Here is a 14,561-nt window from a genome sequence, read left to right on the forward strand (position 1 = left end):
CCATTCTCCTGCCTTCTCTCCACAACCCCTAACACCCGGACTAATCACCCATTCCTTTTCTCTGAGTGGAGTAACGTGGATCTTTCCGTCAAATGTTTTCAATGTGTTTGAATCAATTTCTAGGACCTTGCTCGACACAAATTGGCTTTACGTGTGTTAATAGCAAATGTAATTAATACGATTAATATATCGGTTGTAAAGCCCTTTAGGATGTACAAAGGATATCATAAAATTGCTGAATGAATTCGGTTTCCGGATTTTCTTTTTGAAGTCTGTCTGAAGTCACTGAATATGTTTAGGATTTCTTGATTTCAGTTCAGTTCAGTTCAGTCAGTTTAGTTTATTGTCACGTGTGCCGAGGTATAGTGAAAAGCTTTTGTTGCATGCTAACCAGTCAGCGGAAAGACAACACATGATTACTATCGATCCATTTACAATGCATAGATACATGATCAGGGAATAATGTTTAGTTCAAGGTGAAACCACCAAAGTCCGTTCAAGGGCAGTCCAAGGAGGTAGATAGAAGTGTATCTCTGGTTGTGGTAGGATAATGTATGTATTTTCTTTAAAGAAGTATGGTAGCATAGATATCAATAAATTAAGAAATTGATGTCCTCATATGCACTTTGAGATGCTTTGAAGAACTTACATTATAAGAGAAGCAGACTTATTTGTTACTGCAGGAACAAATTATCGTGATCCAACTTACAAAATGGGTGAATGATTGAAAAGTAGTGTACTGGGCCACAACCTTTAGGCACATTGAGAAGGTATCAGTTTTTGCTCTAATTCTTGGTGCAATAAATCGTATTGTGTCTTAGAAGTGTGCGTCTCTTATAAGTCCTGAATAGCATCTCAGCGTGCATGTGAGGACATCAATTTCTTCTTTTATTAATATCTTTGCAAGTATATTTCTTTATTAAAAAAACTGATAACTGATCCTACCAACAACTAGAGAGCAGTCCTGAACGACTATCTACCTGATTGGAGACCATCGGACTATCCATATCTGTGATTGGACTTTACTGGCTTTGTCTTGCACTAAGCATTATTCACGTTATTCACTTTATCCTGTATCTGTACACAGTGGACAGCTCACTTGTAATCATGTACTGTCTTTCCGCTGACTGGTTAGCACGCAACGGAAGCTTTTCACTGTACCTTGGCTCCCGTGACAATAAACTGAGCTCGAACTCGAATCTCATATGCAGTGAAGGCAAGTTTCATTGGAGAAAGTCGATACTATCTTAAAGGGGTCTCTGTTCTCTAACGCTGGGGGATGTTGATAGAGTGGTACAGGGCAGTCCATCATCACAACAGAAGTGTATCAGTGTTTTAGGGCGTGACTCAGATTGTAACTATTTACAGAGCTCCCCAGAGAATGAGACAATATTTGAACACCTTGAAGTGTCACAAGGAGTGTACCAGATATTTGCAGAAATCCAACGGGGATGTAAATATTCAATGTCACCAAGAGTGTCAGTATTTGTACAGGACGATCAGGAACGTGCCTGCGCTCGTAGACTCTTGTCCGACGTGTCAATATTTGTAGAGTGTTGCCGGAAGTATTCAAAGGACACTTCCAGGAGTGTGTCAATATTCACAATTAGATTGGGGCAGCACGGTGGGCGCAGTGGTAGAGTTGCCGCCTTGCAGTGTTTTCAACGCCAGAGACCCGGGGTCGATCCCTGACCACAGGCGCTGTCTGTACGTTCTCCCCGTGACCTGCGTGGGTTTTCTCCCAGATCTTCAGTTTCCTCCCACACTCCAAAGACGTGCAGGTTTGTAGGTGAATTGGCTCGGTGTAAATGTAAAATTGCCCCTGGTGTGTGTGTAGGGGTAGTGTTAATGTGCGGGGATCCGAAAAGTCACCCATCCTTTTTCTCCAGAAATGCTGCCTGACCCGCTGAGTTACTCCGGCACTTTCTGTCTTTTTTCTTGTTGGTAAACTGGCACCTGCACTTCCTTGCATCCATTTAATTAAATTAAAAAACTGTGTACGTCCATACAGTGTGCGTGTGTTTGGTCCGTATCACTAAACGCCCCGAGTCCCTCCAGTGAAATCCACCTACCTTCAACCCGTATTTTGCGGGGAAGAATGAAACACTGCGAAAGGCTTCGGTGCAAGGAAACCACGCATACTGAGCCTCTCCATCTGTCACATCCACAACTCGAGTGTTGCACACCTAAAGACAGAACACACGCATTCGCTTATTATCAGCAATGTGACTGGGAAAGCAAACCTCAGCCAAGTGGCTAGATACCTACCTTGCAAATCTAGCCAAAGTTCCTGAGTGTATTTGACTAGGTTGAGTTCAGATTATGGAAACTACCTGCGCAGTGCCAAATTATACTGGCTGAAGATACCTTCCCTTCAGCCAAACTACTCACCAGAAGAATGATGGAATTAACGGTTAACATATTCGAAGCAGGCACACAGGGTACACTAGTCACAAGCATTCTGCCATTCCCACAGTGACATCACCTTGAATGGTGAATCTGTGGAATTCTCTGCCACAGAAGGTAGTTGAGGCCAGTTCATTGGCTAGATTTAAGAGGGAGTTAGATGTGGCCCTTGTGGCTAAAGGGATCAGGGGGTATGGAGAGAAGGCAGGTATGGGATATTGATTTGGATGATCAGCCATGATCATATTGAATGGCAGTGCGGGCTCGAAGTGCCGAATGGCCTACTCCTGCACCTATTTTCTATGTTTCTATGTTTCTAAATCTCCTCCCGTAGTTCTGGAGCCTGAGTGATTTGATTTTACTTTGGTTTAGTTTAGAGATACAGCACGGAAACACGCCCTTGGAAGCCCACCGAGTCCGCACCGACCAGCGATCCCCGCACATTAACACTGCCCGACACGCACTAGGGACAATTTTGCATTTATACCTTGCCAATTAACCTACAAACCGGTACGTCTTTAGAGTGTGGGAGGAAATCGGAGCACCCAGAGAAAACACATGCAGGTCACGGGGAGAACGTTCAAACTCCGCACAGACAAGCACCCATAGTCGGGATCGAACCCGGGTCTCTGGCGCTGTGAGGCAGCAACTCTACCTCTATGCCAACTTTTCTCTTTGCTTTTCTTTTTTTTCATTCTTTGGAAACCATGTTTGAAGCTGCACTTCATAATGTCCCTGACGTTCCGTTGGCTATAAGGAGCCAGCACATAGAAACATAGAAACATAGAAAATAGGTGCAGGAGTAGGCCATTCGGCCCTTCGAGCCTGCACCGCCATTCAATATGATCATGGCTGATCATCCAACTCAGTATCCCATCCCTGCCTTCTCTCCATACCCCCTGATCCCTTTAGCCACAAGGGCCACATCTAACTTCCTCTTAAATATAGCCAATGAACTGGCCTCAACTACCTTCTGTGGCAGAGAATTCCAGAGATTCACCACTCTCTGTGTGAAAAATGATTTTCTCATCTCGGTCCTAAAAGACTTCCCTCTTATCCTTAAACTGTGACCCCTAGTTCTGGACTTCCCCCAACATCGGGAATAATCTTCCTGCATCTAGCCTGTCCAACCCCTTAAGAATTTTGTACGTTTCTATAAGATCCCCCCTCAATCTTCTGAATTCTAGCGAGTGCAAGCCGAGTCTATCCAGTCTTTCTTCATATGAAAGTCCTGCCATCCCAGGAATCAGTCTGGTGAACCTTCTCTGTACTCCCTCTATGGCAAGAATGTCTTTCCTCAGATTAGGAGACCAAAACTGTACGCAACCAGGAAGCGTTTGCAAATGCAGCCCTTGACTGCAAGATCAGTTGAGATAGGATCAATTGTATTACTAATAGGTTGGCAGTGTTCTTTCCAAAACTGTGAAAGAACAACCAGTCAGTCTTTCTGGATGCATAATTAACCAAATATCAGCTCCCTTTTAGGCTTGGATCAATAATCAAACAGAACAAGTGTTACTCAGTAACTGGTTATCGAGAAACATTCATGATTCAACAGATAAGGGAACATGAGTGTCGGCTTGATTAAAGAAATAATATAATTAAGTTTTCTGGATAAAATAAACAATTTACATTGCGTAGGATGCTGGTTTACACCGAAGGTAGACACAAAGTGCCAGAGTAACTCAGCGGGACAGGCAGCATCTCTGGAGAGAAAGAATGGGTGACGTTTCGGGTTGAGACCCTTCTTCAGACCGTGAATAGGTGGTGTTTTGGGACGAGACCCTTCTTCGGATAATTTGCATCGTTTAGTTGACAGATTACTCTCTTTAGTTGAGCCTGACTAACTTTGGGAAAGCAGAAATACAAGGAACTGCAGATGCTGGAATATTGAAGAAAGACACAACGTGTTGGAGCAACTCAGCGGGTCAGGCAGCATCTGCGGAGGGAATGGACAGGCGAATGTTTCAGAGTCCAAAAAAAAAAGTCCTGACCCAAAAAAGTCTCCTGTCCATTCCCTCCACCGATGCTGCCTGACTCGTTGAGTTCCTCCAGCACTTTGCTTTCTGGGAAGGCAATCTTCCTCATTCGCACCAGGTAGTCAGCTGCAAATATGTTTAACCTGAAAGATTGTTAAGCCGAGGGAGTCTGGTGCCTGCACACGCTGCTCAGATGCCCCACTGCCCTACACTTGCCCCATTCGGCCCTACGAGGGAACATGTTGGTGAAGGCTGGCCCGCATCGGTCAATGAAGTGTAAGCATGGTGCCAGGACAAGGCGCATGGTTTGCAGGTGGGACTAGCGTAGGTGGGGCATCTTGGTCAACATGGCCAAGTTGGGCCAAATGGGCTGTGCCGTCTTGTCTGACTTTAATGCCCCTGTCCCACTCAGGAAACCTGAACGGAAACCTTGGAGGCTTTGCGCCCCACCCAATGTTTCCGTGCGGTTCCCGGAGGTTTTTGTCAGTCGCCGAATAATCGCCGTAACATAGAAGAAGCGGAAACCACTTTCGACCATTAGGGAGACTGACAAAAACCTCCAGGAGAGGTAGAGTTGCTGCCTCACAGCGCCAGAGACCCGGGTTCGATACTGTCTCTGTGCCTGTCTATGCTAGAAAGATAACTGGTTGGGAAAGTGGTCAGTCGAGTTCGGACAGTGGCGATGTTCTCAGAATGTAACGAAGGTTGGGTTTTCTGAATGGAATGGAACAGAAATTGGTGTCACAAATTTACACTTGCAGGTAAGGCACCATTTAACAGATAAGTGTCTTCTCTGTTAGGGGAAGCACACTGTCCACACTAACTCTGCCCTTGTGAAGCTTATTGCTGAGCCTCCCACCATGGAGAATGGTGGCCTGTATGGTGTAGGGGGCGTGGAGTGCCGGCCCACTGAGATGGTGGGGGGCTTTTTTCAATCGGTGAGCTTTGTCATGCAAATCCAAAACTTATTTTAGCTTTTGAGGGGGGAAAAAAATCCCCAGCGGCCTTTATATTTTTCGAAAGCCTCAAACAGCTTGGTTTTAAGAAAACAACTCATGTTGACAGATCACATTATGCTATAACGCAATGCGATTCAACACAAGGACTGACCTGTCCTTTCCTGTTCATTTCCAGACAATGATTAAAGGCAAATGCCACCCAGGGAGAAGGAATTAGGAGGTGATTCTGTTCTTTTAAGTCCCGCATTTTCGCTCCTTGCCATAACAGGCAGAACCCAAACGAAATCGCCCCCTGGTTTACAACACATTTGAACCCAGCTGCAGACACGGCTAAACTTAAGATGTGCTCCCCACATCTAAGCATCATTTGTCTTGCAGGGTTTTACCATATTTTGAAAGTGGCACTGGCTTGAAGTGTCAAACAACGTGCAAAAACTATTTTTCTTTCCCCCCCCAAAGTTGGACGAGCCGTTAAACGGGCCTTTTATTTTACACACCCGAACACCGATCATAAAACGTGAATGATGAGTGCAAAAGGTCAGGCGGGTCTGAACGCAACAGTATCCAGACAGCACAGTTGCCAGCATTAACCTTAGCCTCCACCAGCGACAGTAACAAAGGCTAGAATGTACACTTAGTAAATCACACCGTCTAACTCGATGGGTGACAATTCAGTCCTGCGTAACTCTGAGCGAATAGTTTGTGTCTGTGTGTGCTTTAAATGACCAATCTATAAAATAAATACCATTTTGGTTTTGAGCGGGCTGTTTGGGGCCTGACCAGCACCCAAAAGAGGCATTAATAATTCTCGTGATTTACTATTTATTCGGGGTGCTTTCACATGTTCCGTTTGGTATCCAGCCACCCAGAAGCGGTGTTTTACTTTTTACTACCAAACTTGCACGCTTTCTGGGTATGTGGAGATACAGAGCAAGCCAATAAATTCCTTTTAAAGAGGGCTGTCAAATGCAAACCTTTTGTTCATTCCTGCGCCCTTTTATTGCTGCACAGCGTTTGATTCCGGATTTGGGGGTTTAAATTCCATTAAAGACACTTGGCCAGCACTTAGACTGTGGTCCCTTGCAATTACATGATTTGTATCTTGTAACAAGGTGTGCGTTTTAACGAGGGTTTCATAAGCTGGTGTCAAACGCAACACAAGGCAGTCTGCAGCAAAATACATTCTGAAGAAGGGGGGGAATGAGGGTCCATAATTGGATTTTAAACCATGAAGGTCGGATGCCTTCATGGGAAGAACAATAGGAGAATGGCTCTTTTTATTTTGGGTTAATGACCCATTAATGAAATCATGTTAACCCTCCAAAAGGAGTCATACCTTAAAATCTGCAAGTTCCCATGATTTAACTGTCCCATTATTAATTGTATGGGGGGAACAGTGTACTCAAGTCAATGTGACTATTGTAGCTGGGACATGTTGGCCGGTGTAGGCAAGTTGGGCCGAAGGGCCTGTTTCCACGCTGTATCACTCCGTATGACTCTATAACGGGGTTTGTCACAATTAATGTGCAGGAAGGAACTGCGGGTGCTGGTTTAAACCAAAGATAGACACAAAAAGCTGGTGAAACTCAGCGGGTCAGACAGTATCTCTGGAGAAAAGGAATAGGTGACATTTCGGGAAGCGTCTCGACCCGAAACGTCGCCTAACTATTTCTCCAGAGAATTTATAGGATCTTGACCCGAAACGTCACCCATTCCTTCTCTCCAGGGATGCTGCCTGTCCGCTGAGTTACTCCAGCTTTTTGTGTCTATCTTTGGTGAATACCAGCATCTGCAGTTTCTACTGTAAGCTCAGTAATGTTTCATTTCAAATAACATTTGCATCAGCCCCAGTGGCATGGAGTCATACAGCATAGAAACAGGTATTCAGTCCACATGTCTACACCAACTAGTGTTACCCATTTCTTACTATCCCACTGACTAACATTGGGTCATCATAAGACCACCATGGTTTAAAATGCTGGAGGTGCAGAATTAGGCCATTCGGCCCATCAAGTCTACTCCGCCATTCAGTCATGGCTGATCTATCTCTCGCTCTGTGGTTCATGGTTCCATGGTTCAGGGTCCATGGTTCATTATGCCTTGTTAATGGCATGCGCTTCCATGATTCATTATTGCTTTGGTAATGGCATGCGCTTGCCAAGATACATTAAATATTGTGAGAGTGCATGACTCCTTTACCTCCTCATGTATTCCAGTTTCCAGACACCCCCCTCACCCCCGGGGTGTAAATGTTCCTCCTCAAGTCCCCTCTAGGGCGGCCCGGTCCCGGTGGCATAGAGATAGAGCTACCTCCTTACAGCACTAGAGACCAGGGTTCCAGCACAACCACGGGTGCTGTCTGTACGGAGTTTGTACGTTCTCCCCGTGACCTGCGTGGGTTTTCTCCAAGATCATCGGTTTCCTTCCACAATCCAAAGGTGTACAGGTTTATAGGTTAATTGGCTTGGTATGAATGTGAAATTGTCCCCAGTGTGTGTAAGGTAGTGTTGATGTGCGGGGATCGCTGGTTGGTGTGGACTCGCGGCAGCTTTACCGTTGTGCCCTTGTGCCATCCAGCTCTTGGGAAACTCCTGTCAGTATGGATGGTGCCCTAATGTTATCCCATGGGGGGGAGGGTGGAAATAACACTGGATTTTCAGTGAACTTTTTGTCCATTTTTCCCAGGGGAATCAGAATGCAGATAGGACAGAGAGTAGGAAAACATTCCTCATGGCAGGAGAATCTCAACATAGGCAGCATGGGATTATGAGAAGGAGGAAGGTATTTAGTTTAATTTCAGTTTAGTTTGGAGATACTGCACGGAAACAGGCCCTTCGTCCCACCGAGTCCGCACCGACCAGCGATCCCCGTACATTAACACTATCCTGCACACACTAGGGACAATTTACACTTATACCAAACCAATTTTCCCACTTTGCCAAGCCAATTCAACTATCTACCTCTTTGGTGACCCTCAGACTACCCTTCATTGGACTTTGTATCATCTATATGTTACTCATGTATCTATACACTGTAAATGGTTCAATTGTAATCATGTATTGTCTTTCTGCAGGCTGGCTAGCATGCAACAAAAGTTTTTCACTGTACCTCGAGTACACGTGACAATAAACACAACTGATAAACAGATAAATTATCCTACAAACCTGTACGTCTTTGGAGTGTGGGAGGAAACCGTGGATCTCGGAGAAAATCCACGCAGATCACGGGGAGAACGTGCAAACTCCGTACAGACAGCACCCGTAGTCAGAATCGAACCTGGGTCTCTGGCGCTGTGAGGCAGTTGCTCTACCGCTGCGCCACCGTGCTGCCCATTATGGCAAAATAGTAAAGAACACTTAGGGATGTGATCCCCAGAGATGGGGTATAGGTCACCTCAGCCATGATTATATCGCCCGTGGAACAGGCTTGACGGGTCAAGTGCCAGTCTCCTGCTTCTATTGTCTCATGTTGACTGTGGTCATTGCTGGGGTCTGGACTGTCATTTAGGTCTTATTTAATTAGAAGAAAGTGCCATTTGGAAACTCGATTTGAACTGAAAATAACTTGGGTTTAAAGTTACGCCATCAACTTGAGAACAGCGCTGAAAATAACTGAGTGCAAAGATTATCCTTTCACAAGCGTAATTTTTAAGAGGGTTAGAATGAGGCAGGGGAGTTTAGGTTTGGTCAAAAATTCCATTTGTTGACAAAATTCGATACTGTGGATTAATTGAGATGTTACTTCTGCAGGGTTGTGAGAATTAAACAAATCCCGGTCAGCATTTCTGAAACAGATGGTCAACGTCACTATTTTTGTTTGGAGTTTAATTAAATTTAGTTTAGTTTAGTTTCAGAGACACAGCATGGAAACAGGCCCTACAGCCCACCGAGTCCCTGCGGACCAACGATCGCCCGTACACTAGTTCTACCCAACACACTAGGGACAATTTACAGAAGCCAATTAACCTACAAGCCGTCATGTCTCTGATATGTGGGAGGAAACCGGAGTACCCGGAGAAAACCCAAGCGGTCATGGGCGGAACGTGCGAACTCCGCACATACAGCACCCAGGATAGTCAAGATCGAACTTGAGTCTCTGGCGCTGTAAGGCAGCAACTCTACCGCTGTACCACCCTGAAATTTGTTCCATATACATTTTTTGTCATGTTTCCTACAAGATGACTACGCTTCAGAAATACATGATCACAATCACAATCATACTTTATTAGCCAAGTATGTTTTGCAACATACGAGGAATTTCATTTGCCAAGTCAGTCACCTTGATTGTAACTTGCCTCTGGACATCCTGAATGGGATGTGAAAAGGTGCTACAGAAATGCAAAACGTTTTTATTCTCAGTTCCGCTGAAACAACATGCAAAGAAGAATGCGAGAGACATTTCGCCGCACTCCTGAGCAACGTCGATGGATCAATAAACATTATTCTAGCAAATGACCTGTTTGTAAGCCACATCACTCTTTGTGTCCTAAAAACATAGCCTGCCCATTCCCTTCTCAGATGCTGCCTGACCCACTGAGTTTCTCCGGCACTTTGTGTTTTTGCTCACTCTTTGTGAGACTTGGTTGTGTACAAATTGGCAACTTTCCTCTGGGGTGGAAGGTTGCAACCTTCACGTGGTCCGCCCTGTTTCGACTAATGCAATCAACTCGACATGCACAAACGGAAGATCAAATAGACCAAGGAGGCTGTGCACGACGACACACGAAAGAAGAGGAAGACAACTTTCCTCTCATGTAGCCAAGCAGCATGAAAACGGGATCTTCTGCGACACCGAGTCCATGGCGGGTGGGGAAGGGACGAATTGACCAGGGAGTTATGGAGGGAGCGGTCTCTGCAGAAAGCAGACAGGGAAGGAGATGGGAAGATGTGGCATGTGGTGGGGTCACGTTGGAGATAGCGAAGATGACGGAGGATTATTTGTTGTACGTGACGGCTGGTAGGGTGGAAGGTGAGGACTAGGGGGATTCTGCCCTTGTTACGAGTGGGGGGATGGGGAGAGAGAGCAGTGCCACATTTCAGGTTGGGATCCATCTTCAGACTGATGGTGGTGGGTGTGGGGTGGGGGGGAAACTGGAGGGAAGGGGCAGGACAAAGCTTGATGAGTGATAGGTGGATACAGGTGAGGGGTCGATAGGTTATACTAACCCACACGTGTGTGGAAGTAAGTGGTAGAATCTATAGGGGTGATGGAGTGAAGGTGGGCAGAATAAAACAGGGTTGGTGTATTTGAAAGAATCATTTTTCGATCTCAGTATATTGCAGTTTTTTTTTTGTTTTCTTTAACCTACATGTCCTTATTGTGTAGATAGTGTTAGCGTGGGGGGTGGTCGCTGGTCAGCGCGGACCCGGTGGGCTGAAGGGCCTGTTTCTCTAAAGTCTTTACCTTGCAGTTCCCATGCATTCTCACACCACGGTGGCGCAGCGGTAGAGGTGCTGCCTTACAGCGCTTGCAGCACCGGAGACCCGGGTTAGATCCCGACTATGGGTAGGTATGTTGCAAAGCCTACCTGAAGCGTCACTGAAAATCTGTCGCTGCGGGTGTGCGCGATTTTGGCGCCGTTTAGAGGGGGCGGGTTTAAAACGCGATTTTCTCTAGGCTGTTCAAATCGAAGATGTTCAGCCTTGTTAATTATTAACGAAAAATCGCTGGAAGACCCCGTCGCAAAAGCTATTATTAGTTTTAAAGGCCTTGGATAATAGTTATAGTAGTTTAAAAATCAATCTCTAAACCCGCGACCACCGACAGCCGTCAGGGTCCCATAGAGCAAACCACAGAAGGTATGTAGCTTATTTTTACATTAAAAAGGGCTTCTTAAGATCCCTTTATACAAAGTTTAATATTGCGAGTAGCTCATTTTGGCCCCATTATATCCCGCAGTATTTTTCTGGGCATTTGAGGGCACAAATCTACCGCAATGTGAACGTTCTAAACCAGCGCGTTCACAGGATCCCACTAGAAAGCTGATTTAAAATGGACTTTAATTTACAGTAATTGAACACTAAATTCCTTCCATTTGGCCTATAAATTAATGTAAATGAGATTTAAAAATCATGTTTTATTGTGAATTATTTATGAATATTATTTGCACACTTAGGCTATTTAAAAATGTTAATCATTTATTAAGAAATGGATAGATGTTTAGATCTAGTAATTGAAGTTTGAAATTAGCTACACTTGGGTAACTAACTAATTATATGCTTTAATTTCAGGTCATCCAAGTAAGATTATTTTATATTTGTTTCAGAATGGTTCAATCTATGATAACTGAAAATTTCATTCAGTTCTCTTAATTTTTAAGAAAGTTATGGGCTTTTGACTGTCCACGATCACAGCTTTTTTGTTACGTCCATAGAAAATCAATAGGGAACAAGATGCTAATTTCCGAGTTTTTAAATCTCAAAATTTTGTAACATTGCTACTATGGGCGCTGTCTGTACAGAGTTTGTACGTTCTCCCGTGACTGCCTGGGTTTTCTCCGAGATATTTGGTTTCCTCCCACACTCCAAAGACGTACAGGTTTGTAGGTTAATTGGCTTGGCGTATGTGTAAAAATGTCCCTAGTGTGTGTAGGATAGTGTTAATGTGTGGGGGTCACTGTGGATTTGGTGGGCTGAAGGGCCTGTTTCCGCACTGCACCTATAAAACTAAAAAACTTAAACTAAAAGTGAATGATCCCAATCTTATTTTCTCTGAAGTCTGCAATTGCCTGGAGTTTGCATTCTTCCTGGTGAAGCTTTATGCCAGGAACTGTTGTCACACACATTGTTGGGACAGCCCATTCAGGGGGAACTATACCAAGCAATGTGTCTCAATCTTAAAACCCTATATTCTAATGTAAATGCGCCAGTGTGCTCCATTAATGGCCACCCAGGATTGTCAGAGACCAAAGTAAACTGATTACAATTAGACACTATTCAGGTTCCAACTCTTTCATGTGAAAAATTATTTGATCAAAACAGCTCAGATTGGGTAGCCTTCAGTCCCGGTGGCAGACTACTTTGTTATGCATTAGTTATTGACAACTGAGTAGCATGGGAAAGCTATCCCCACAAACACACAAACACCTCACTAACTACTGCTCTTGTGCTGTGGGGACATCCTTAAAGGTTCATTGTCGTCTGTGGGTGACAATAGATGAGAATTCAAATCGCAAGAAACATAAAAATTGGATAATCAGAGTTTTGTTTGTTGTTAATACCTTGGAAACCGCAGATGACTTCCAAGTCATTTACGAGATAAAGGAGGGGGGTGGGGGGGGGGGGGGGTTACGGACTAAAGCTGCAAATCCACATTTTTTTTTAACCATTGGTAATTCCTTAGAGGCCACTTGGAGCAGCTGATAATTGCCCCCCCCCCCCCCCCCCGTTTATATGTTTATATTGTCATTCCCTCTCAAACACCTCTGTAGGCAAGGATCATGCTTCGAACGAGGACATGCTTTTAACCCTCTGTGACTGCACTTATCCGCAGGGGATGATCACAACAAGCAGTTTAGTTTGGTTTGGTTTAGTTTAGAGGTACTAGCGATCCCACACACACACACACACACACACACACACACACACACACAGACACACACACACACACAGACACACACACACACACACACACACACACACACACACACACTGGGGACATTTTTTACATTTACATCAAGGCAATTCACCTACAAACCCGCACGTCTTTGGAGTGCGGGAGGAACCCGAGGAGTTTTCACGGGGGGAATGTTGTACAGACTCCGTACAGACAGCTCCCGTGGTCGGGATCGAACCCGCGTCTGTGAGGCAGCAACTCCACCTTGGCTGCGACGCCACTGTTTACAGGCGGCTGCGGGAGGGCGAATAAACGCGGTCTCTTGCAGCCCATTATTTGTTTACCTGCTCAGTCGTATGCAACTCCTCCCCATCCACACACCAGTGAGTTACAGAATGCATCACAGCCGGCCCTGCAGTAGCTGTCAGCAGCAGGCAACGCCGAGTGCATTTACCCTCCGAGGGAGTTGTCAACTTGACGATTTGCAATACAAAACCAAATAAAGAAGGAAAACCATCGGTGCTTTGAGCGCGCCACCGGATTGTGCGTTCCCGAGGTTTTCTGCGCTCACAACCTTTGTTTAAAACATTGGATGCACACACATTACTGCCATCGGCGGGGCATCCTGATGGAGCGTTTACAAAGCACAAGCGAACCTGGGCTTATTAAAAAACAGTCGTAGAGTTGTGCAGAAGTTGGACACAAAATGCTGGATATCTCTAAGTGTGGGAAGGAACTGAAGATGTTGGTTTACACCAAGATAGACACAGGCCGGCATCTGCAGTTCCTTCCTACATACATTTTGTGCTTAATTATAAAATGACTGCACCACCATAGCAAGCAACAATATGTACAAGCATCTATAAATATATTGGTGTAAATATATCCGATTTTACTTAGGCTCAATGTGCAGAAAGGAACTCAGATCCTGGTTTACACCGAAGATAGACACAAAATGCTGGAGTAACTCAGCGGGTCAGGAGGCAGCATCTCTGGAGAGGTGATGTTTCGGGTCGAGACCTTTCTTCAGAGACAGGTCTTCTCAGGTCTGAAGAAGGGTCTCGACCCATAATGTCACCTATTCCTTTTTCTCCAGAGATGCTGCCTGTCCCGCTGAGTTACTCCAGCATTTTGTGTCTATCTTCGGTGAAAACCAACATGTGCAGCTCCTTCTTACACATAGTTACGCAGTCCTTTCAACCCAACTCAACCAAACTCTCCAAGATGCCTACCTGAACTACATTCGCCAGCATTTTGCCTATATCCCTCTAAACTTTAGATAGACGCAAAGTGCTGGAGTTCCTCAGCAAGGTATGCCCCTGTCCCACTTAGGAAACCTGAGCGGAAACCTCTGGAGACTTTGCGCCCCACCCAAGGTTTCCATGCGGTTCCCGGAGGTTTTTGTCAGACTCCCTAATGTTCGAAAGTGGTTTCCGCTTCTTCTATGTTCCAGCGATTATTTCAAAAAATTCAAAACCGGCCGCAACTAAAAATAGGTTGCCGTTTTAAAAATCGGTAATTTTTTAGTCGAAGCCGGTTGCGATGCTAGTTGAAGGTGGTTGCCGGAGGTTGCAGGTAGTGGAAGGAAGAGCCCATTCAGCCCATCATGTTATACAAGTTCGAAAGGTAATCCAACTAGTCGCAATATGTTTTAGTTTAGTTT

At 45.1% G+C, this 14,561-nt stretch overlaps 1 protein-coding gene across 2 annotated transcripts in view; it reads right to left on the minus strand.

Annotated features, from left to right (window-relative positions):
• pappa (pappalysin 1) overlaps positions 1-14,561 on the minus strand; it is a 248,804-nt gene that overhangs the window by 118,950 nt on the left and 115,293 nt on the right. For both annotated transcript variants that reach the window (XM_033049105.1, XM_033049104.1), the window contains exon 11: positions 2,073-2,186. In XM_033049105.1, the coding sequence (XP_032904996.1) occupies positions 2,073-2,186 (114 nt within the window). The remainder of the gene's footprint in view (positions 1-2,072; positions 2,187-14,561) is intronic.

Source organism: Amblyraja radiata, chromosome 32 (assembly GCF_010909765.2).
Source record: "Amblyraja radiata isolate CabotCenter1 chromosome 32, sAmbRad1.1.pri, whole genome shotgun sequence".
NCBI lineage: Eukaryota > Metazoa > Chordata > Chondrichthyes > Rajiformes > Rajidae > Amblyraja > Amblyraja radiata.